At 42.2% G+C, this 25,399-nt stretch overlaps 1 protein-coding gene across 2 annotated transcripts in view; it reads left to right on the forward strand.

The window, feature by feature from the left end:
- Nucleotides 1–25,399, forward strand: part of LOC134352092 (septin-9-like) — a 585,694-nt gene that overhangs the window by 141,625 nt on the left and 418,670 nt on the right. Inside the window, exon 1 of one of the 2 annotated variants that reach the window (XM_063059262.1) lies at nt 1,746–2,029. The exons of the other annotated variant lie outside the window; for it this stretch is intronic. Coding sequence (XP_062915332.1) covers nt 1,756–2,029 — 274 coding nt within the window. The 5' untranslated portion in view covers nt 1,746–1,755. Of the gene's footprint in view, nt 1–1,745; nt 2,030–25,399 lie in introns of those variants that run through there. 2 annotated transcript variants of the gene reach the window in all.

The raw sequence follows: 25,399 nt of genomic DNA on the forward strand, positions 1-25,399 counted from the left end.
GGCAATTGTGATTAGCATAGATGGGTTAAAGGATAAACATGGATGCAAAGGGCTGAAGGGCCTGTTTCTGTGCTGTACAGTTCTACGATACTGTGCCTCTAGTTGCATGATGTGGATTTATTTTCTAGTTGGACTGTAACAGTAACTACAAACATAAAAGAGTTTTATTCTCTCCAAACACACCAAGAAATCATCGAGAAATTTCCTTTCTAAAATGAAGTGGGATTTATCCTCATCTTGTTCTTTTGAACAAAGCCAGAGCACACACCTAGTGTAGATAATGGATTTCCTTCATACAACGCTATCAATTAGTGTATCCTTCAAATCTTCATTTTCATTGTAACATTCAAGATGATTGTCAATACCTCCAAATTCTTCGTAGTTCCTAACTTATTGAGGTTGTGAAACCATTTCATTTTCACTCATGGCCGTTTCTGGCATCTCCAAGGCTGAATGCTTGAAACCACAGTGAGCAAAACAGTTTAGGATTGTTTTACTGCTTATTTCTCACCAATGAGTGACAAAAATCACTGCTTTTTGAACACAAACACGTGCACCAATGCTATTTAAAAACCGTTCACTGTTAGCAGTGTAGTGTCTGATAGCCACACAAATGCGAGTGACACTAGTTAGAAAATGTTTGGCAACAGTCTCCTGTCCCAATTAAGCGGCATAGTGTCCCAATTAAACAAAAGGAGTCCCAGCTATTTCTCAATTATTTTTAATTCTTTAAGAGATGTCCCCAATTAACCAAAATCTACTGTAGTTTTAAGCACCTTTGATCCATGATGTAGTCTCTTTACCAAGACCAAAATCTTTTCTCCAGCTGTGTTTTAGCTGGTCGATTGAGGGTTTATTTTCAGAATAGCTCCCTGTTCCGGTTACATTATGACGGTGAGTTTCTTTCACCGCCCCCTCCCCAAAACACCACCAACTCTATGATGTTGAAATTCTCTCTAGGCCAATGTAGTTTTAAGTTGAGCCCCCATCCCATCTCTCTCTTAGTTTTTCTGTCTCTCTGTGTCTCTGTCTTGCTCTTTCTCCCACCCTCTCCCACTTTCTCTCTCTCCCCCTCCAGCTCTCCCTCTTGCTCACTCCATCCCTTTCCTCTTTGCCTCCTTCTCTTTGTCCTCCTCTCTCTGTCCCTGTGACTCCTTCTCTCTCCCCTCCCTCTCACTCTCTCCTGCTCTCCCCTTCCTCTTTTCCTCTTTCTCCACTCTCACTCTCTCCCCCTTGCTTTCTGCCCACCTCTCCCCCTTTCACTCTTCCTGTCTTTCTCTCTCTCTCCCTGTCTCTCTCTCTCCTTTTCTCTCCCCCTCTCACTCTCTCTCACTCACTCTCTGCCTCCTTCTCAGCCTCCCTCTTTCTCTGCTCCCCTCTATTTTCCCCTCTCACTCCCTCTCTCTCTCCATCTCTCTCTCTCCCGTCTCTTTCTCTGCCTCCCTCTTTCTCTGCTCCCCTCTATTTTCCCCTCTCACTCCCTCTCTCTCTCCATCTCTCTCTCTCCCGTCTCTTTCTCTGCCTCCCTCTTTCTGTTTCTGACTCTTTCTCTCCCTGTCTCTCTTTCTCTCTCTCTCTTTCCCTCCGTCTCTCTCTCCCTCTGTCTGTCTTGAGAAGCACTTTCTGGTTGGGGGTAGATGAAGCATGAACATGATCCAGCCAATCTGCAAATGGGGCAGGGCTTTAACCCATCTGTGTAGGGAGGGCCAGACCATTTGCTTTGTATGTTTTTTTTTACTGGGATCTGTGCCTTACATGCAGCTGAAATCATTTGGCATATGTAGAGTCTTAGGAGAGATTCGGACACTTGTGCTGTGCTTTCAGAGAGAGAGAAAGAGATCCTGTGTCTTTGACTGGGAAACAATCAGCTCAGTTACTCGGAAGTTTGAAACCCACTCTGCTGCAGCAAGTTTCTGTGCAGTTTTTCCTGGACCGTCTTCCGATACCAACTTTTCCTTTGGAATTAAGTTCGGGATGGCGGAGCTCTCTGTCAATGACCATTTGGAGGGAATCCTGTCAGATTTTGAAGGTCTGTAGTACTTGGCTTCTGTATTTACATGCTAACCTCACCTCAGGCTTTTCAAGGGCATTATTTTCTGAATAGAGTACTTAAATAACTCTTCAAAAAGCAAAAGATTGCAGGTAATGTTTTGCGAACAGCGATTTTGCTCTAATGACTTGGCACACTTTCATGTGGTAGTCGGGAAAATGAAGGAAAATTGGTTACTTACTTTCAAGACATTTTCTAAATCTCCCACCTTTCAGAGTCGATTGATTTCTCTTTGCCCCGAGTTCTGGAATGTTTTCAGTGAGCAGGTAGAGCGGCGTAATTTGATGCTGGCTTTCAGTAGCACCAGCTACGCGGCGGACAGACCGCTGCTTGCATCTCTTCCCAGCCCTCTTCCTACCGGCGAGTGCGCCCGACCGCACTCAACAGGCTCTTGCTGACCAGATGAAATGAAATACCATTTGATTTTTGGTTTTCTAACACTTCTGAAGTCTTAAGACTTGTGGTTTGGCTGGGATATTACGAGGGGTCCGCGTTAGAACTGGATGAAATACCAAGGATCACTCTTCTCCGTTCCCTTTGATCCTTGAAAAGTTCTGGGGAAAATTACAGACTTTGAAAGGAATTGAGCTCTATTATAGCCATGACCACAGACATGTAAACATAGTAAAGGATAGTATTACTACTCCCCTTCAAGGTATTTATTGTCGTAAACCCTTTAGCAATAACAGTCAGCAGAACATTCCTGCGTGGCTCACCAGCAGAATGCAGGTCGAAACGCAGGTGGATCCCTCTTGTATATTTTGAATAGGGCAATTTAGTCTTTGATCTAAGTTTTTTCTCCCTTAATTGACTGCAAAAGGAAGATAAATTTGAAGGCCCCCTGGGCCTCTTTTTACATGTTCCAATGCCGGTATGAGTTTCTGTGTGAAATTTTTGCACACTTGGCTGTTTCAGTTGCCCCAGGTATGTCATAATTCATCTGGTCAGCAGGCATTAAAATCTGCCTCTCGGCGGGTTCCTTGGTTTCCATTTCAGATTAATCTGCATTATCTTTCAGGCAGTTCAAAATGTTTCCTGTTCCAATCAACTTTGACAAAGCATTGTGAAATAAGCAGAGAGAACATGTTTATTTCAGGAATTTATCTACAAAGCTTCATGCACTGAGGTGTTGGCAGACGTTTATGTATCTAGCAAAGTTTGAAGCTATCAGAAGTAATTTTCTCAAAAGGTAACACATTGGTCTCTGAGCGGCGGCGAGTGCAGTAAAGTTCGTGTAATCTGACAGCCAGTTGCTCGGGAATCCTGATGATTTCCGAAACCGGTTCACTCTGGGATGTGAGACGGGGGTGCAGAGAGGCGGGGGACTCCGGAGAGTTATTGGTTTCTGTACAGCGGGCTGGGTATGTGACGGCAACCGGGACTGGGGTCGGGAACACCAGGGGTATGAAACGCGGGGAGGTTCGCGGTTGGAACCAAGAGCCGGTTTAGTTTGCTTGTACGTCTTCAACTGCCGTTCCACTGTCAGTGGAAAAGCGTAACACGTATAAAAAGTGAAATAAATAAAGTGTGTGTGTGTGTGACCCAACAGTCCAGAAAAAAATCTGCTAGTTCGGCATTACCGGTGTCCCAAAGGTATTGGCTTAACAGACTTCGTTCTATTCAACTAATGGCAGTTACACACTTTGAACGCCAAGGATTACTAAAAGTTGGTATGTCACCAAAAACACTCGAAAGTTTCGACAGATGTATCATGGATACATCACCGTCTGGTATTGTGGGGGTGGGGCTACTGCATAGGTAAACTGCAGCGAGTCGTAAACTTAGTTAGCTCCATCACTGGCACTGGCCTCCGCAGTATCCAGGACATCCTCAAGGAGCGATGCCTCAAAAAGGCAGTGTCCATCACTAAGGACCTCCATCAGCCAAGTCATCCCTTGTTCTCGTTTCTACCATCGGGGAGGAGGTAACAAGCCTGAAGGCGCACATTCAACGACTCACTCAAGCAGGAACAGCTTCCTCCCCTCTGATTTCTGAATGGACATTGAACCCATCAACACTAGCACACTTTTTAAAATTGCTTTTTTTGCATTATTTATTTAATATAACTAATATATACTTACTGTAATTCATAGTTTTTTCTCCATTATTAAGAATACATGGTAAAGTCAACAAATTTCATGGCATATGCTGATGATATTAAACCTTAGTCTGATTTTGAATAACTTCATAGTTTTGTTTCTCCATATCTTCTGAACTAGCTATTCTAAACCTTTGCCAGCTGTGCTTTAGTTGGAACTAATATCACCTCTCAGGGATATTAGATCTGTTTTGAGACTGCAGTGCAATACTGGAGGAACTCAGCTTCGAGTGTACCCTGTTGTTGTTAATGTCATAAGGCCATAAGACATAGGAGCAGAATTAGGCCATTCAGCCCATCAGGTCTGCTCTGCTATTCCATCATGGCTGATCCCAGATCCCACTCAACCCCATACACCTGCCTTCTTGCCATATCCTTTGGTGCCCTGACCAATCAGGAAACTATCAACTTCTGCTTTAAATACACCCACAGACTTAGTCTCCAACAGTCTGTGGCAGAGCAATCCACAGATTCACTACTCTCTGGATAAACAATTCCTTCTTGCCTCTGTTCTAAAAGGTCATCCCTCAAACTTAAGCTGTGCCCTGTAGTTCTGGATACCCCTGCCATAAGAAACATCCTCTCCACATCCACACTATCTAGTCCTTTCAACATTCTGTAGGTTGTACTGTGCCTGCCGAGAGTCATGCTTACTCTTAATAAAATTTAAAGTTCCTGCCATCAGATTTGAGGAGCAACGGGAGTAACCCCTGTTGTCCAGGGCTGTCTATTCCTTGTCAGTTTATGTGATCATCCTTAGAGCATGTACACGGATACGTCAGCTGCCGTGTTTCCTGCAAAGGTGCTGCCACCACAGAGATATTTCATTGGCTATAAACTAGTTTCCAACACTTGAGATTATAAAAAAGTGATAAATAAATATAAATCTTTATTTCAAGCAAGACTTATTTTCCCTCAACCCCTATTCTAAGTTAACACACAAAATGCTGGAGGAACTCAGCAGGTCATACAGCATCTCTGGAGGGGAGTAAACAGTTGACTTTCTGGTTGAGACCCTTGAAGGGAGAAGAAGGCAGAATAAGAGTCTGGGTGGAGAGGAAGGAGAGGAATCTGGCTGGCAGGTGACAGGTTTAAGTTGATGATTTGCTTGTGCTGTGAAAAGGGCTATATCTTTTATCTCTTATGTTGACGATACCTCTTCCCTTTGCTCAGTTCCTTCATCTTCACTGCATCTGTTCCCAGGATGGGGATTTCCTTTCCAGGGGAGGGGAAGGAGAGGAACTCAGCAGGTTAGGCAGCATCTACGGAAAGGAATAAACAGTCGACACTTTGGGCCGAGACCCATTTCTAAGCTTAGGTTTTTAGAAGTTTCCATTTATATTTTCTTTCCTCAATTTTGTAAATAAATAGAAGTGTGTTTAACTTCTCCAAACTCATTATTTTGGTAAATATCCCTTCAATGGTGTTTGTTTTGTTGACAATTTGGTTGCCAAGAATGAATGTTTAATACTAAGAAATCCAGTAATCCCTTGCCTCTCAGATAAATCACGGAAGATTAGTACTACTATAAATATTTTTCATTATTTTGTGAATATATTGAATGAGGAAACCTGGTCTTACAGGCACTTATTTAATTTAACAACTTGAGATATATATATATATATATTTACTGTAATTCGTCTTTTTCTGTATTATCATGTATTGCATTGTACTGCTGCTGCAAAGTTACCAAATTTCATGACATTATGCTAGTGATATTAAACCTGATTCCGATTCTCATTAACAGGATTATTGCAGCTTGGCAACAGGGCCATCCTGTCCATTGGCTTGTGCCAGCTAACTGGAAATGTAATTTATCCAATTGCAATATTTTTCTCTCTCTAGTATAGATCTACTTCTATTTTTGAAGTGATGGTTGAATGTTCTCCCATTGCCTTTTTAGGGAGAAAGTTCAAGAAATTTTGTACTTGTGTAAGAAGGTTCAGAGAACAGAGAATAGCCATTCGGTCCATCAGGTCTCTACCAGTCCCTGGCAGAGTAATTCATTCAGCACTATACTAGCAAAATATATGATCTTGTTAACAGAGGAGGAACAAACATAGCCCAGGGCAACAGGGGTTACTTCCTTGTTGTTCTTCAAATTAGTGGTCATCTTTCTTTCTTTCTTTTTAAATCTTTTTATTAATTTTCAAAATTATAAACTCAATAACAAAGTTGGTGAAAAGAGACTGGAATAATCTTAATCAGCATATACAAAACAGATTTTAAGTAACATAGATATAAAAGACTTCCAAACTCATAATGAAATTAGTCATAAAAAAAAAAATAAAAAGAAAAAATATATATATAAACAAAAAAAATCCCCAAAAGAAAAAGAGAACACCCCCCAAAAAAAAGAACAAAACAGGGCTAGACCCATATCTTGTATCAGACACGTTCAGTAATGTCGTTAACTCCACTCCTCTAGTGGTCAGATCATTCCATCTTGAAAACCTAAATTAATTCTGTTTCCACCACTCTCACAGTTTAAGAGAGCGAGTTCTAAATCACAAGTATTTTTTGTGTGCATCACGCCCTTCTTGAATCGAAACAGAATATGTTGCAAGCACTCAGCTGGTCAGTTTAGCAGGTGTGGAAAGAGACAAAGTTAACCTTTGATGTCTGGAACCCTTGATCAATTCTGACAAGGGGGTCCAGATTTTATACAAGCCTTTGAGATAATAACTTCTGCTTTTCAAAAAGATTATTTTTAATGGTATCTTAAATTCAGTGTCAGAAATTTACTGCTTTCTTGTGATGAGAAAGAGAGACTTCTTGTGCCAAATCAGATAATGAGACCGCTGCACTATTTTGCTAAAGAATGAGAATGTTATCAACAACCAATATGAGTCACTGAACTAAGAGGGACAATTTTCTACGAGAGCTTGCCGCACACAAATTAGCTGCAGAATTTTTTCCCCACATTGACCACATTTCAAGCGGAATTTGCTTCGCTGCACTTTTCTTTGGAATGTCCTGAAAGATGTTTTATGATTTTTGCTTTGCTCTATCTTCCAAGACTATTCTTCGTGTTAAGCCCATCACCCCTACTGGGGGAAAGCCCGCTGGCAGCATCTCGGCAGAGTCCTTAGGCTAGGGTTGAAGGTTGATCGGCCCTGCGGTTTCTGCTTCATCACAGGACTTCATATGTCCTCTAGGCGAACATCCTTCTTCTCCCAGGGATGAGGTCTTCCGAGCTTCCGATGGGGTTTCTGTAGCTCTGAGTTTTTATGGGACGGGGTTGCTAGCCCCATTGCCACTCACCTCCTTTTGCAGTTGAGCTTGGACCATCCATGATGGAGTTTCAAAGACTAATGACCTTAACAAAATCAGAGCAATTCCTCTAACCTATTATGTTGCTGCAACATTGGCATGGGAGGATAAGTTGGGAACTTTTACTCATAAACTGCACTGTGATGTGAGGGTTCTGAGGATAGCTGTCACGAAGAGCACTGGCAATATCGGAACCCAAGTGCGCAGGAAAGACAGACTCCAGTGTAGAGAAGGCAGCAAGGATTTATTCATAGTAATTCCAAAAGAATATCAATAGCTTAGCCATTCGACGCCGCAAGAAGTAGCATTCTCAAAACTAGGACCCCGTGATAGCACTAATCAGGTGTCCACTCAAATAATACAAATAACGTGGAATCCCCAAGTCTATCAAAATAAACTGAACAAGCTTAAGCAGAAAGCACCAGGAGACCACATAACAAAGAGCGAGTCGCTCGAGAAAGGAACCTATATGATTAACGACTCTCATTAAACAACAATTAACCAATTCAGGTGCTTTTAAAAACCTTGGAGTCCATTGCTGTCTGACTCTCCACACAGTTTATCACAATAGACTTTGGAATATAATCTGTCTCCAAAGACACATCCCATCACTGCATTTAAGAATTAGGTTAGTAACTCATAATTCTAGCAGTGCTTGCAGGAAAGGTGAGATGAAATCCAGGGGTGGCCAATCTATCAGTTTATCACTAGATGAAGCGGTGACTGTGTGTGGTCAACCCCTCAAGGGGCAAGCTGCTCATTCTCCATGAAGATGATCCGAATGAAATGGCAGGCCATTCCTTGGTTAAGAACACCTGACTTACAGACACTCCATACATATGAACAAGCTCCTATAATATTATGAATGCAATTTACATACGTACATCTGGTCCTGCGAGTGACAGAACTAGCTTCTTCTCTTTCTCCACTTTTAATAATTGTTCTTTTTTTACGAGCCTTATGTGTTTCTGACGCCACTCATGGAGGTATGATTACCATACTGAGCGATTTTTGTGTGTTTTCTGATTTATGGACAATGCTTGTAAAAGCAGGCAGCACGGTATCATAACACTGTTACAGTACCAGCAATCGTAAGAGTGCGGTTCAATTCCTGTCACTGACTGTAGGGGGTTTGTGGATGTATTTATTTATTGTGACCCTTCCAGTCCCTTGAGCTGCACCACCCAGCAATCCCCATACTTAATCCTAGCCTAATCACGGGACAATTTGTAATGACCAACTATCCTGCTAACTGGTACGTCTTTGGACTGTGGGAGGAAACCCTCGAGGTCACAGTGGGAATGTACAAACTCCTTACAGGCTGTGGTGGGAATTGAACCCAGGTCACTGGTACTGTAGTGTTGTGCCCACCACTACGTTACCCATGACTGCATGGGTTGCTCCCACACTCCAAACATTTATTGGTTAGTGGGTATAATTAGGCAGCCTGGGCTTGTTGGGCTGGAAAGGCCCATCACCATGCTGCATCTCAATTAAAAATAAAAATAAAGCCTGTTTATTACCTAGAAGTGACAGGTACAAATCCCTCCTCCTGCATAAAAAAATTAACAAAATGGAAGAGGCACATTGACCCCCAAATCCCTCCTCCTGCACAAAGAAACAAACAAAACGTTACAGACATATTGGCCCCTAAATCCTCCTCCTTGTACAGAAAAACAAGAACGATCAGGTGTAAAACACAGAATATAAAAAACTATAAGATTCAAAAAAAGTCTATAGTCCAAGTCCACATCCAAAACGCAGAAAACCAGGGCGATATTCTCCAGGCCCAATGGCAGACCCTTCCCTCTCCATAACAGAGCCATCAAAAGACGAACAGCCAGTGCTCACCTTCAATGCTTCAATCTCCCTCATTCCTTTAATCGGCGAACAATGGAAGCTTTGATTGGCGGAATGGAGTTGAACAACGGCTTGTGGCCTGTCCCGCAGCCTCTTCACCATGAAGTTCAAACATGCTGTCTCCTGTCTCTTGGAAACTGCAGAGTGCTAAAGCACCAAAATGATCTCCACGCTTCTGCATTCGCCTCGATGTTTCAATCTCCCTCGTCGCTTTAGTCAGTGAACAATGGAATGGAGCCGAACATCGGCTCGCAGCCTGCCCGCCATGAGGTTCCCGCACGCAGCTTCTGTCTCCCGGAATCCTCTGGGAAACTGAAGAGCGCTGGACACCCGAATGATCTCCAAACACCAAATTACAGGCTCCAACAGTTCAGAATCACATCTAAGTCAAAAAACAAATGTAAAATACATAAAAGAAGTGAAATATATGGTTTATGATCTATCCAGGAGATGTCAACTGAAGGAGCCATCTTGACCAGAAGTTCAGAACATTTAAGAGAAGTTTAGATAAATAGATGGATAGGAGGGATATGGTGCAAGTAGATGGGATGAGGCAGAATAATAGTTTGACATGGACTAGATGGGCCAAAGGGCCTGTTTCTGTGCTGTATTGCTCTATGTCTCTATGGAGAGGACTCTTTTAACCTATAGGCCTTTGCAGGATCTTAGCACGCACATTCCATTGTTTCTATTTCCCTATTTTTTCCTGACGGAACTGTAATATATTCTCCCTCGAGTGCTAAAACATTTCCCTCTTAATATTCTGGATTGTTTCTGAATATCCAGATGTAGTAAGTTCCAGATGAGAACTATCCTCTGCATCTGCATTTTAAAAACAAGTTTCCTTTCACCTTCTGCCTTGAATCCTTTGCCCCCGAAATTTAAAGCTACACAAACAGGAGCAGCTTCCCTTCATCAACTGCATCTCAGCAAGTCAAGACATAGGAGTAGAATTAAACCATTCAGCCCATTGAGACTGCTCCACCATTCCATTATGACTGCTTAATTATCCCTCTTAACGCCACTCTCCTGCCTTCTCCCTGTGATCTTTGACGCTCTTACTAATCAAGAAACTATCAACCTCTGCTTTAAATAAACCCAATGACAGCCTACACAGCCACCCTTGGCAATGAATTCCATAAATTCACCATTCTCTGGTTAAAAAAATTCCTCTTTCTCCTTATAAGCCTGTTGTAATGTGAACAAAGTCACTGGAGAGACACAGAGGCTAGTGGACCTAGAAGTGTTTTGTTCAACAAAAATAAGCAGCAGCCATCATATTGAGACCTACTTGGAGGAAGAGGCATCCCAACCCAATATTACATGACATTTTATATGCTAAAGATCAAAGGAAACAGCAGGACAATGCTTCCTTTGAATTACGTATAATTTTCACACGACACCCACACTCCAGACACCCAAAATGAATGTTAATCAGCATTGTCTGGTTTTCCATTAATTGGTGTCCACAGCTCCAGGAAACTATGGTTCAGGTCTGCATTTTAAATTTAATCTACAATCCACATTCAGGTCAAGATTGGTTGCTGAAGTTAACATTTGCTATATACCCTAACTCCAGAATACACCCTAACAAGACCTTTATTGAATCCTCACTCAAACTTTTCCACTGAAATCCTGTAGCAGAGATCTCTCATCCCCAGAATCATTTAAGTAAATCTCTTTCACACAACCACCACCCCCCTCCCCCACCAACCCTGGACCTTCAAGTTCTTCCTAAAGTGCTTTGATTTGGATGCAACAAATAAACCATTCAGTACCAAAATGCAATTTTAAAAAATCTCATATAACCATAATTAATTACTTGGCAGACTTCATTGCTGCCTAGATTATTCTGCAAAATTTTCATTTTGTTATGTCAAATTTAGGGTGAACTATGAGTAATCTGAGGCCTTTCTCAGATAAAATCACTGCTGGTTGAATCATTTCTTTGTATTAAATCCATCATGTCCAGAGGGATATTGTGGAAGAAGCTATTGTTTATTCCTATTACTTGGAACAATTGAAATCTCCCCGTGGTCACAAAATACCTCAGTGTAGTTCACCAGATGAATGGACCCATTCCCTGAAACCTAAAAAAAGATTGCTGTGCTTAAACCAAAAAAAAGTTTGTGAATTTAAACAGAATCTGTGAGCTACAAATTAATTTATGCATCTCCAAAACAAGTGGAGTGTGTCGATGGAGATCTGTGTAGACCAATTTTATGTACACTCTGTGAGCCTTGGACCCAATTAGAATCAGATTTAATATTGTTGGCATATGTCATGAAATTTGTTGCTTTACAGTAGCAGTACATTGCAATATATAATTTTTTAAAAACCTAAATTACAATGTATATAAAAATTTTAAAAATAATGCAAAAAGAGAGTAAAACAAAAATAGTGAGGTAGTGTTCACCATTTTGTTGCAAATTCAGAAATCTGATGGCAGAGGGGAAGAAGTTGATCCTGAGAAGTTGAGTGTGTGTGTCTTCGGGCTCCTTGGTGGTGGTTATGAGAAGAAGGTGATGGGTGATGGGGGTCCTTAATGATGGATGCCGCCTTTTTAAGGCACCACCTTTTGAAGGTTTTCTGGATGTTGGGGAGGCTAGTGTCCATGATGGAGCTGGCAGAGTTTACAACTTCCTCCCACTTTTTCTGATTCCGTGCAGTGGCCCCTCTATACGAGATGGTGATGCAACCAGTTTGAATGCTCCCTATTGGGAAAGTTATCACCTCGTTTCTCAGTTGGATTTTAGTTTGGCCCGGCAATTATTTTATGGTGTAAAACTCTAACAGCACCGCAAAATAAAATTCTCCTGCAGTGAGATGTTCAACCTCACGGTTCTGAAAAATTACTCCTTTTATTTTCTCGAAGACCAGCTAGGTTCTATAGGACACTTGTCCTCTGAAACTGTGCCATTTCCAGGAGTGAGAAATCAAATTGCACTTTTTATCTTCACTCTGATCTCTTGTCTACCTGTGTCCTCAACATGCAAGCGTGGGCCATTTTGCCTGCGGAACTCTGAGACATGGTCACTCTCAGCTTCCTAGTCTCAGGTCTGTAAGGAATTTGCATGTTCTTCCTACACTCCAAAGACGTACAGTTCATTGGATGGATGGGTGTAATAGGGTGCCACAGGCTCATTGGGCTAGAAGAGCCTGATCTCATACTGTATTTCTAAAGTAAATATAAAAATAATTTGTCAGCGATAATAAACCTGAGGTCTGCCTCATTTTAGTTCATAGCCAGCCATTGCATTACAGAGATGGTCCACCCCACCTACTGAAGAAGGTTCATCTTGATTAGACCCCACTTAGAATACTGCGTTCAGTTCTGGTCACTTCATTACAGGAAGAATGTGGATGCTATAGAGAGAGTGCAGAGGAGATTTAGAAGGATGTTGCCTGGATTGGAGAGCGTGCCTTATGAGAATACGTTGAGTGAACTTGGCCTTTTCCCCTTACAGCAACGGAGAACGAGAGGTGACCTGATAGAGATGTATAAGATGATGAGAGGCATTGATCGTGCGGATAGCCAAAGGCTTTTTCCCAGCATTGAAAAGTCTAGCATGAGGGGACATTGTTTTAAGGTGCTTGGAAGTAAGTACAAGGGGGATATCAGAGGCAAGTTTTTCACACAGAGCGTGGTGGGTGCATTCAATGCACTGCCAGCGATGGTGGTGGAGGCGGATACAATAGGGTCTTTTAAGAGACTCTTAGATAGGTACATGGAGCTTAGAAAAGTAGAGGGTCATGTGGTAAGGAAATACTAGGTAATTTCTAGAGTAGGTTACATGGTTGGGACAACATTGTGGGCTGAAGGGCCTGTAATATGCTGTAGATTTCTATGTTCTATGTTCTGTCTACTTTTCCTTCAATGAAGAGGAGTTAGAGATGACATGGTTTGCTTTTTACAGGCTTTGATACCCATCTGCTTTGCAGAATTCCCCAAAGTCCAGTTATTCATTCGACATATCTTTGTCCATGCAAAAAGCTTTCTGGGGAAGCCTTTTCATAGGCCTGGAAGCTGGCAGGCACTGTTAGTTTCCATGATGCCCAGGAATTCCTGGCCATTAGAATAACTGTCAGACCCCCTTCTCCTCATTGCACCATCCATTTGTTCAGTGGAAGAATGGCTGGAAGAGTGCTGGTGATCCCTTTGGCAAAGGTTGTGCCTTTAATGTTACATAATGACAAAGATAAGACCTTGCAACATGTCAATAAGCCAGCCATGTCATGGCATTACACAGGGAAAGCTAACCGTGCTGTTCTGTAAAGTGCCCACTCTTTTCTACCTGGGGTGGTGGTAGAGACTGGTACTAACGAGACATTTAAGAAACTCTTGGGCACTTGGATGAAAGAAAAATAGAGGGCTATGGAATGTGTGGGAGGGAGGGTTTAGATTAAAGATGGAGTAGGTTTATATAAGTCAATGCACACTGTGTTGTTCTGTTCAGTGCTCTGTGTTCTATATTCTTAGTGCAACTTTCACCAAAAAACGGAGGTAGGTTGTTTTTCAGATTGTTTAATGCTTAATTTCATTTCCAGGGCACAAGTGTAAAGAATGCTGCTTTTTCATTTAAAAAAAAATAGCTACTCATTCAGTTCTGGCTACTTGTTCAGTCCCATCAGAAAGATCCCCTTGCATTAATTCATCAAACAGGGGTGTTATTGGCTTCAGGCAATCTAAATCCCTCAATCAATGTCACTAAAATAGATTTATTGATCATTTTCATATTCCTGTTTGTGGGAGCAAATTGATTACCATGGTTTCTGCAATGCAGCAAGTTGCATGGCAAGGGGGCTGTGTTGGCTATAAAGCACTTTAGGATGTCACAAGATGGATGTGATAGGCTCTATCTAAATCTTTTCTTTTCAAAGCACAACTAGAAATTGATTCTTTTCAAAAATAATTATTACTCAATTTAGAAAAAAAAACAATCTTGGAGTATTGAATACAATGGACAACAAAGAACGCGCTTCCTGAATACTTTGGTGCGTGTCCTATGGATTTTAGCTGCTGATCAAGAAAATCATTATGAAGTTTCCGTATCACACGCCATTGTTTTGAAATCACCTATATTTGTTATTTCAATTCATAATTCAAGTCAATTAAAATGTTGCCCACAATGTAAGCTGAATAGTTTCTATCTTGTCCAGGTATGTCTGGGTATGCTTAGCCGAGACGGATGCTGCATAGCAGGACAGGTTTTAGAAAGGCCATAAATTTCCGTGAAGGATTTCAATATTTGAGACAGATGTTTCCTTGAGTAACTGATGACCAAGGTTAAGGAAGTCATTTTTGTTGGTCTACAAATCAAACAGGTCATCGATGACAGACAATTCGAAGAACCTCTAGTGGGACCAGAAAAAAATCACATGGAAGTCATACAAGGGTGTTGCTGAAAATTTTCTTGACAACTACAGAGCACCAAACTACATGCAGCTGCTTGACAACATGCTTCAAGCATACAAAACCATGAAGTGCAACATGTTACTAAAGCATCATCTTCTGAATTCCCATTTTGACTTCTTCCTGCAGACTTTGGTGCTGTCAGTGACGAGCATGGTGGAAGGTTTCACTGAGACATCGCAGTCATGGAGAAACTGTATTAGAGCAACTGGAATCCATCAATGCTGGCAGCTTATTGTTGGACACTGAGAACAAACGGAAATCATCAACAAAACATTTTTTGCTTAGTTGAACTTTTGCAAAGCATCAACACCCTTATGCAATTAAATGCATTATATTCCATAAAAGTTAATCTCTGGTTTCTCCAGATTCCTACGTGATACAAGTAGTCTGAAATTATATTTGTGTTCAGCTTCAAGCAGTCTATTGTAAACAAAAAACAAAAATTCTAAGGAAGCAAAACTTTGGAAAAAAGTTGTTGTCTAGTGTTATGGATACATAAAGATCAGAACAAATATGTTTCGTCGATGAAGTTTGTAACCTCAAAGGACATCATTGCTCATTTTTCAATCCTGCACTCGAGCCTTAGCTTTCATCCTTTGTTCTTTTCTAAGTTATCTCAGTCCTCAAAATCCATATGATATAACATTTTTCACAAACTTTCTTAATCTGGGAAAACACAATGTGCCCAGCCTCTGCCAGGAGTCTGTAACCTCCATGTCTTGCTTGCTTTATTGCTTGTGCTTTTAACTTGCTTAGTCAAGATAAATGAGTCAACTTACTGTTTTTCATTTGAGATCTACTTCAAGTTGTTGTAGAATCTGAACCACTGTTGAGCAGTGAGCATTGAAAAGTGACTGTTTCAAAAGTGTGGATTGAAAGCTCTCTAGCAACCATTCTGCTCTGCTGTGGAGCTGTGTGCTTGTAGGATGTTTCCTGATGTTGCATGGAAGTCTTATTCCTTGCACTGCTCCATCTAGAGGACAAACTGAGAACTGGTGACGCGTGATGAGTTCATGCCACCACTGGAAGAGGACACAAGAAATTCTTGACTTTATCCAGTACACAATATCTAGCATCAATTTTCAATCGGTCAACACACGTGTGCATTAGCGTAGATGGCAGGTGGTAAGAGCGGGTTCTCTCACCTCTGCCCCTCTGACCCTCAAAACAGGAGCCCCTCAGGGCTGTGTCCTAAGCCCCCTCCTTTACTCTCTGTATAGCCATGACTGTGTTGCCACCCACAGCTCCAATCTGCTAATTAAGTTTGCTGACGATACTACGTTGATTGGCTTTATCTCAAATAATAACGAGGCAGCCTACAGAGATGTCATCCCCCTGACACGGTGGTATCAAGAAAACAACCTCTCCCTCAATGTTGCAAAAACAAAAGATTTGATTGTGGACTACAGGAGGAATGGAGACAGGCTAACTCCTATAGACATCAATGGATCTGGGGTTGAGAGGGTGAACAGCTTTAAGTTCCTCGGCATACACGTCACCAAGGATCTTACGTGGTCTGTACATACTGGCTGTGGGGTGAAAAAAGCACAACAGTGCCTCTTTCACCCCAGAGAGTTGAAGAAGTTTGGCATGAGTCCCCAGTTTCGAAGGACTTTCTACAGGGGCACAACTGGGAGCATCCTGACTGGCTGCATCACTGCCTGGTGTGGAAACTGTACTTCCCTCAATCACAGGACTCTGCAGAAAGTGGTGTGGACAGCCCAGCGCATCTGTAGATGTGAGTTTCCCACGATTCAGGAAACTTACAGAGACAGGTGCATAAAAACAGCCCGAAGGATTATTGGGGACCCGAGTCACCCCAACCACAAACTGTTCTAGCTGCTACCATCTGGGAAACAGTACCGCAGCATTAAAGCCAGGACCAGCAGGCTCCAGGACAGCTTCTTCCACCAGGCCATTAGACTGATTAATTCGTGCTAATACAATTGTACTTCTATGCTATATTGACTGTCCTGTTGTACATACTATTTATAACAAATTACTATAAATTGCACATTGCATATTCGGACAGAGACGTAATGTGAAAAGTTTTACTCCTCGTGTATGTGAAGGATGTAAAAAATAAAGTCAATTCAATTCAATTCAATAGAGGGGCCAAATAGGATTATGAAGACACGTAGTCCTCTTTTACTGTCGTTTAGTAATACATGCATTAAGAAATGATACATTATTTCCTCCGGTGTGATATCACAAAACACAGGACAGACCAAGACTGAAAAAACTGACAAAACCCCATAATTATAACATATAGTTACAACAGTGCAACAATACCATAACTTGATGAAGAAGTCCATGAGCACAGTAAAGTTCAAAGTTTCCCAAATGTCCCACATCTCACGCAGACGGGAGAAGGAAGAAAAACTCTCCCTGCCATGCCGACCACAGTCCGACTCTGAGTCACCCGAAAACTTCGAGCTCTGATCAGCTCTCCAACACCGAGTACTGAGCGCCATCTCTGTCCGAACGATTCGACCTCCTTCTCGGTCGCCAAAAGCAGGCAAGGCCGGAGATTTTGAGACCTACCCTCCGAGAGATTCCCGACCACACAGTAACGACAGCAACGAACGGGTGTTTCAGAAGTTTATAGCCATCTGTACTATAAACTTCGATGAATCCCAAAGGTTCAAATGTTTATTTATTTATTATCAAAGCATACAACTCTGAAATTCTTCTTCTCCAGATAGTTACAAACACAAGAAAGAAAAGAATGGCAGCCCAATCATCAACCCCCAGGTCCCTCCTTCCCACACAAAAAAGTGAACAAATACGGAACAGGCACGTCAACTCCCAAATCCCCTCCCCTACAATAAAAAAAAATGAGAAAAGTTGGGCAAAAAACATAGATCATAAAAAACTCTAAAACTGGACGGAAATCTACTGTCCATCACCATATCCAGAACGCAGTAAACTGGTAACATACTCTGGATACAATGGCAGGCCTTTACCTCGCCATAGCAGAGCAATCCCACCAGTGATCAAAAGGCCGACTCCCCTCGCCATAGCAGAGCAATCCCACCAGTGATCAAAAGGCAGTCCCCCCTCTCCAGCAGTAGGGCGATCCCATCGGCGATCAAAAGGCAGGCAGCCAGCACTCACCTTCCGCATTTGCCTCAATGTTTCAATCTCCCTCATTCACTTTAATCGGTTAAATGGAGTTGAACGTTGGCTTGCAGCCCATCCCATGAGGTCTGTGCTTGCTGCCTCTGTCTCCTGGAATGCCCTCGGAGACTCCAAAGTGCTGAAGTACCTAAAAGAGCTCCAAACTGCAAGTCACAGACTCCAACAGTTCCAGATTCACATTCGTGAAGAACAAACAAAAAATACATAAAAGAAGTCAAATATATGGTTTTATGATCTATCCAGAAGATGGCACCCAAAGAAGCATTGTATGCAGGTGCCACCTTGCCTGGAAATCTGTGCTGGTTGTCAGTACAGAACTCAACTATTACCAGTCAGGATTTGTTTTCACCAGGCAAGGTGAGGGGTGATTATTTGGTCAGATTATTAAATTCCTTTTTTTCTTGATTCAAGGACTCAGAGGTTCAAAGTATATTCATTACCTGAGATAGCCACACAAGTCCGATTCCACTGGAGACAGGTTCTGGGGTTAAAGGACTGTAGATGTGGGTGAGTGGAAGAGAGGAAAGGGGCTAGTTTTGCTGTTGTTGTTTTGTTGCTTGTTGTGTTCTATGTTGTTCTACAGAACATTGTGGACATGCTCTGTCAGCAATAGAATGTGTGGCGACACTTGCGGGCTGCCCGTATCAGACCCTCGAGTGTGTTGGTTGTTAATGCAAACAACATATTTCACAGTATGATTTGATGTACGCATGACAAATAAACTTGAATCTTTAAATAAAAAGCAGACTTTGATTTTATAGCGCTCTCAAATTTCACTGCCCGATGAATTACCTTTGAAGCTGTTGTGATGCTAAGAAACAGAACAACTACATAATTTGCACAAAGGCCCTACAGATAGCAGTGTGATTATGATCAAGTCATCTCTTTCAATAAGGTTGAATGAAAGGTCAATATTAGTGGGAATAGTGCCCTTCCTTTCTTTTATAATGGGGTCATTCACCTCTGGAAGGGCCCCAATTTAACACCCCACTTGAACGATTGCACTCCAGCAGGCCAAAACTCAGGCTACGTCCACACTAGACCAGATAGTTTTGAAAACGCCGGTTCGTGTAAAAACGATAGGCGTGTACACCAGGCGTTTTTGAAAATACCTCTGTCCACATTAAAACGGGTATTTGGGCGAATCTCCTCCTACTGGGCATGCGCAGGACACACCTACAGAAAACAAGCGAAGAGGAAACGGTATACTTGGTGCGCGTTTGTCCAGTTACAGACTAGAAAAACTTAAAAGGAAATTGCCAAACAGCGAACAGCTGTTGGCTTTCCTGCAGGAGGATTTAAAACTGAAAAAACAAATACTGTGGCACATGGAGGCAACCGACAGGGAGTTCACGGACAGTATGACCCAGCTGATGACGAACATTGAAAAACTGACTAACTCTGTTGCAGAGGGATTTGCAATGATGAGGGATATGATGGCTCTCCCCCAGTACTTTTCACTGCCACAATACCAGTCTCACAGCCGCTACAATAGCTACACATACGGACACACAGACCCCCGGGTGGCCCCACCAACATCTTCCCCACTCCCACAGAGGGGTCACCCTGGAAACATTTCCTACAGCCATAGTCTCTTCACTGATGAAAGGGATGACAGGTTTTTTAAAGCCTCCGGTTACCCCATACACACTACAACGCCCAACTGGCGTTTTCAGATTTAAACACTCTGGAGAGCGTTTTAGAAAAGCTCTGTTTTCACGGGAGGAAAACGCCGTTCCAGTGTGGACGGAGGGTCAAAACGAAGAGAAAACGCCTCTGTTATGGATTTATCCGGTCTAGTGTGGACATAGTCCCAGTCTATATTAGATTGTTAGGCTAGACATTTTGAATTTAAATCCTCGTCAGATTGTTTAATCCAACAGCCTTCTTCTTATTCAGAAGCAATAGTGCCAACAACCGAATCCCTTCCACACTCTGCGTTTGGTAGGTAGAAGCTGGGAAGCGGGGTGTGTGTGTGTGTGTGTGTGTGTGTGTGTGTGTGTGTGTGTGTGTGTGTGTGTGTGTGTGTTGTGAGGGTGGTGGGCGATGAGGTGTTCGGAAGGGTGCCAAGCATGTCTAAACTTACAGAACTTTTCCACATTTCCCATCAGTTGTACTCTAACGTATATAGAGTTAGAACAAATATAGATTATAAATACAAATACAAATATATATTCTTATGGGTTATGGGAAGAAGGTAGGAGAATGGAGTTGAAAGGGATAATAAATCAGGACTTATGGAGCCCCGTTACTGAGGCAAGCACTCGTCTCATTGCTACCATCAGGGAGAAGGTGCAGGAGTCTGAGACACACACTCAACTTCTTAAGAGCAGTTTCTTCCTGCCCACCATCATAACTCTGAATGATCCTTGAACCCACAAACACTACCTCACTATTTTTCCTCTTTTTTTCTGCACTACAGAATATAATTGTAATTTATAATATATTTTAAGTATTGCACTGCACTGCTACCACAAAACAAACATACACCAGTGATAATAAAGCAACACACACAAAATGCTGGAGGAACTCAGCAGGCCAGGCAGCATCTATGGAAAAGAGTACAATCGACATTTTAGGCTGAGACATCCATATAACCATATAACAATTACAGCATGGAAACAGACCATCTCGGCCCTTCTAGTCTGTGCCGAACTCTTACTCTCACCTAGCCCCACCGACCTGCACTCAGCCCATAACCCTTCATTCCTTTCCTGTCCATATATCTATCCAATTTTACTTTAAATGACAATATCGAACCTACCTCTACCACTTCTGATGGAAGCTCGTTCCACACAGCTACCACTCTCTGAGTAAAGAAGTTCCCCCTCATGTTACCCCTAAACTTTTGCCCCCTCACTCTCAACTCATGTCCTCTTGTTTGAATCTCCCCTACTCTCAATGGAAAAAGCCTGTCCACGTCAACTCTATCTATCCCCCTCATAATTTAAAATACCTCTATTAACTCCCCCCCCTCAGCTTTCTACGCTCCAAAGATAAAGAACCAACTTGTTCAACCTTTCTCTGTAACTTTACTGCTGAAACCCAGGTAACATTCTAGTAAACCTCCTCTGTACTCTCTCTATTTTGTTGACATCTTTCCTATAATTTGGTGACCAGAACTGTACACAATATGCCAAATTTGGCCTTACCAATGCCTTGTACAATTTTAACATTACATCCCAACTCCTATACTCAATGCTCTGATTTAAAAAGGCCAGCATACCAAAAGATTTCTTCACCACCCTATCCACATGAGATTCCACCTTCAGTCATTGACTGTACTCTTCTCCATAGATGCTGCTTGGCCTGCTGGGTCCCTCCAGCATTTTGACTGTGTTGCTCGGATTTTCAGCACAGGCAGATTTTCTCTTGTTTGCCAGTGATTATAAATCTGATTCTGATTCTGACATGCTCACAGACAAATTCTATCAGGCAGTTGTCTTTGCATAATATCAACACCCTCAAAGTAAGATGCATGGCTAATGCTGGGAAGTACAGGACGTTGCATTAATAATATTAAAAATTGGAAAAGAAACCTTCAAGGAATGTTTTCAAAGGTGATTTTTCGGTTGTTATTGAGAAATTTTGAAGAATTCAAGCCTTAGGTGCAGTAATGATTGGACACCCACAACTCTCAGAAGTCAATAGTTCCTGAGATTCACATTGTATTAGTTGTCTATTACTGCATTGTGAGAGTGAAGTCAATTTGGAGATATGATCACAGATTATAAGTGGCATCAGTAGATAAGCTGTCTCCAGCGATAGAGACAGAAAGATCTAGAAAGGGGAGGGAGGTGTCGGAAATGGACCAAGTAAACTTGAGGGCAGGGTGAAAGTTGGAGGCAAAGTTAATGAAGTCAACGAGCTCAGCATGCGTGCAGGAAGCAGCGCCAATGCAGTCATCGATGTAGCGAAGGAAAAGTTGGGGATAGATTCCAGAATAGGTTTGGGACATAGATTGTTCCACAAAGCCAACAAAAAGGCAGGCATAGCTAGGACCCATACGGGTGCCCATAGCTACACCTTTAGTTGGAGGAAGTGGGAGGAGCCAAAGGAGAAATTATTAAGAGTAAGGACTAATTCCGCTAGACGGAGCAGAGTGGTGGTAGAGGGGAACCGGTTAGGTGTGGAATCCAAAAAGAAGCAGAGAGCTTTGAGACCTTCCTGATGGGGGATGGAAGTATATAAGGACTGGACGTCCATGGTGAAAATAAAGCGGTGGGGGCCAGGGAACTAAAAATCATTTAAATGTTTAAGAGCGTGAGAAGCGACACGAACATAGGTAGGAAGGAATTGAACAAGGGGGGATAAAACCGTGTTGAGGTATGCAGAAATGAGTTCGGTGGGTCTCGGCCCGATACGTCGACTGTACCTCTTCCTAGAGATGCTGCCTGGCCTGCTGCGTTCACCAGCGACTTTGATGTGTGTTGCTTGAATTTCCAGCATCTGCAGAATTCCTCGTGTTTACAGATTATAAGTGATCTAGTACCATGGAATTTATTGCAATGCATTGGTTCCGAATTGTTGTGCTTGTATTCTGACCCCCAGGGCGTTGTTCCTTGCCAGCTGCATTTATATTCCTTCCCTGCTACCAAAGTATTTATTGCTTTCTCCTTGTAGTCCACCCATGCTGAGGCAAATGGGGCTTATCAGGGTCCCACAGGGAAGCCCTTGTAAATACAAACATTTGTACAAAGATAAATTGTCACTGAAAACTACTGCCAGCAGGTGTGTAAATGCCATTGACTCCTAATTTGATCAGAGATTAAGGATTAAGGATCAACTTTCTTTACTATATACAATGACATGTATTCAGAATTTGCTGTGGTGAGGTGGTCAGGGAGCAACATGCATTAAAAAAACATTTAACAATGATAAAGAATAAAGAATTACATACAACAAAGTTAGAGGTTAAAGTACGTATATGAAATAAAAAGTGCTTAAATGTATAAATACCGGTATGTATTTGCAATGTAAACAGCATTATAAAAAGTGGTTTAAAGTGTTTATGGTGCAGTGAGTGAGGCAATAGATGGGGGAGGGCTAATGAGAATGATCGATCAGATTAACTGCCTGGAGAAAGAAACTTTTAAAATGGTGCAAAATTCATTGGAACCAGTGAGAGAATCCAACTCCTTTTACAGGACTCAACTCAGATTGAATCAGAATAAGAATCAGGTTTAATATCACTGACATATCATGAAATTTGTTGTTTTGTGGCAGCAGCACAGTGCAATGTATAAAAATTATAAATTACAAGAAGAAATATATAGAAAAGAATAAATTAAATAAGTAGAGTCAAAAGAGAGCAAATATAGTGAGGTATGGTTTATCGTCTGTTCAGAAGTCTAATAGCGGAGGAGAAGAGGATGCTCCTAAAACATTGAGTGTGTGCCTTCAAGCTCCTGTACCTCCTTCCTCCCTGATGGTAGCAATGAGAAGAGGGCATGTTCTGGTTGATGGGTGACCTTAATGATGGTTGCTGCCTTTCTGAGGCATGGCCTTTTCAAGATGTCCTCACTGCTGGGAGGGCTAGTGCCCATGATGGAGCGGACTAAGCTTGCAGCCCTCTGCAGCTTCTTCTGATCTGGTGCGGTGGCCCCTCCTTTCCATGCCCGGCAGTGATGCAACCAGTTAGAATTCTCTCCAAGTCACATCTGTAGAAAGTTGCTTTTGAAACCCATCCACTTCAATAAATTGTGCATTCAGAGGTGTTCTTCGACTTCTCCACCGTTGTCTCGGAAGTGGTTGATAAGTAATCCAAAGCAGAATCAGAATCAGGTTTATTATCACTGCCATAAGCCATGAAATTTGTTGCTTTGCCGCAGTACCGTGCAGTAGATAAACAACTACTATTAGTTACACTAAAAAAAAATAGCTTTTAAAAATGGGTGAGGTGGAGATACATCTTTACCAAAGGAGGTGTAAGGCGCTCCTTCCCTCTACTAGCCAGCAGGTCACCCTTGGGCAAGGTGTAGCACCCGCTTAGCCCCTCCCCCACCCCCCATCCGATCGGATCAGGGTCAAGTGAAGCCATGGGAGCAGGTGGTGGATGGTCGTACGAGCAGCTGGTGCACATCACAAGTCCTGGTTACGCGACCTCTGACACCAGGCGGATAATCTCTACGGAGTATTGATAATGGTTGGGGTTCCATCCACCTTGTAAAGGCACTGCCCAGAAGAAGGCAACAGTAGGCCACTTCTGTAAAAAAAAATTTGCTAAAAACCATCATGGTCATGGAAAGACCATGATCGCCCTTGTCACACGACAGGGCACATGATGAATGAACAATATTTAAAAAAATAAATACTGCAAAAAGACAGCAAAATAGAAAGGTAGTTGTGTTCATATGTTCATGGACGATTCAGAAATCTGATGACAGAGAGGAAGAAGCAGTTTCTAAAGCACTGAGTGTGTCTTTGGGCTCCCTAATGGTAGCAATGAGAAGCTGTGTGGTCTGTTTGGAAATCAGTCACCATCTCAGATATATATTTAATCTCTCAAATTATCATATGGACGCATTGTAAAATATGGAATGCAGTAACTCAGTTATAACTGCGATCACGATACACAGCGGCATTTTAGAAGTAGGGCAGAATGAGATTATGGCAGTCCTGGTCCGATTATATACCCCAAGAGAACATTCTGCACTTGATACAAATCCTGTGTGGTGTTACAGACTCTCATCCCCTCGAAGCCATTGAACTGGTTAACTAATCTGAAACTGGAATTTTAAATGTTGAGCCACAGGAAAAGAGAGGTACAATATTTGACTTCTTGGCACAAATAATCACTCCCCTCTGTTTCCACGCTCTTTCTTTTCTCTTTTTCCCTTCCCCATTCAGGTTATTTTGTTATCTGTTGACTTCTCCTCCCTGCCCTCATGACTTGCCCATCATCTCTGTCCAGTTCCCCACCTCCTTTCCTTACTCCTCCTATCAGATTCCTTCTTCTTCAACCCTTTACCTCTTCTGCCTATCACTTCCCAGCTTCTTGCTTCATCCCTCCTCGCCCACCCAACCACCTGCCCCCTCACCTTGTCTCACCTATCACCTGCCAGATTGTACTCTTCCCCTACCCACCAACTTCTTATATTAGCTTCTGCCCCCTTCTTTTCTAGTCCTGATGAAGGGTCTCAGCCAGAAATGTCAACCGTAGGTGCTGCCTGACCTGCTGAGTTTCACCTGCATTTTGTATGTGTTGCAGCAGACTTCTAATTCAGATGAATACTCTGCACAGCTAATTATGTTGCGTTCCATTAATATGTCGGCTCTGGTCATTGAATGGATCTTTTTGAAGTCATGCATACACAGTTAAGTCACTAAACTTTCCTTGGGAATTCAGATTGACTTTTCTATGGGTTCACAAATATATTTTCAGAAATAGATGATTGGTTATAGTAAAATCCATAAAAGTTCTAACATTTTGTAATGTTTAACCTACTCAATCCTCATTCCACGGATTTGTTTACGAAATGACTGGGCAGCATAGAAAACAATATTAGTACAGTCAGTTCTGGCCTGATACTCTGTCCGTCTGAATTTTGTGTCCTAAAGC

Source organism: Mobula hypostoma, chromosome 9, assembly GCF_963921235.1.
Source record: "Mobula hypostoma chromosome 9, sMobHyp1.1, whole genome shotgun sequence".
In the NCBI taxonomy this organism is placed as follows: domain Eukaryota; kingdom Metazoa; phylum Chordata; class Chondrichthyes; order Myliobatiformes; family Myliobatidae; genus Mobula; species Mobula hypostoma.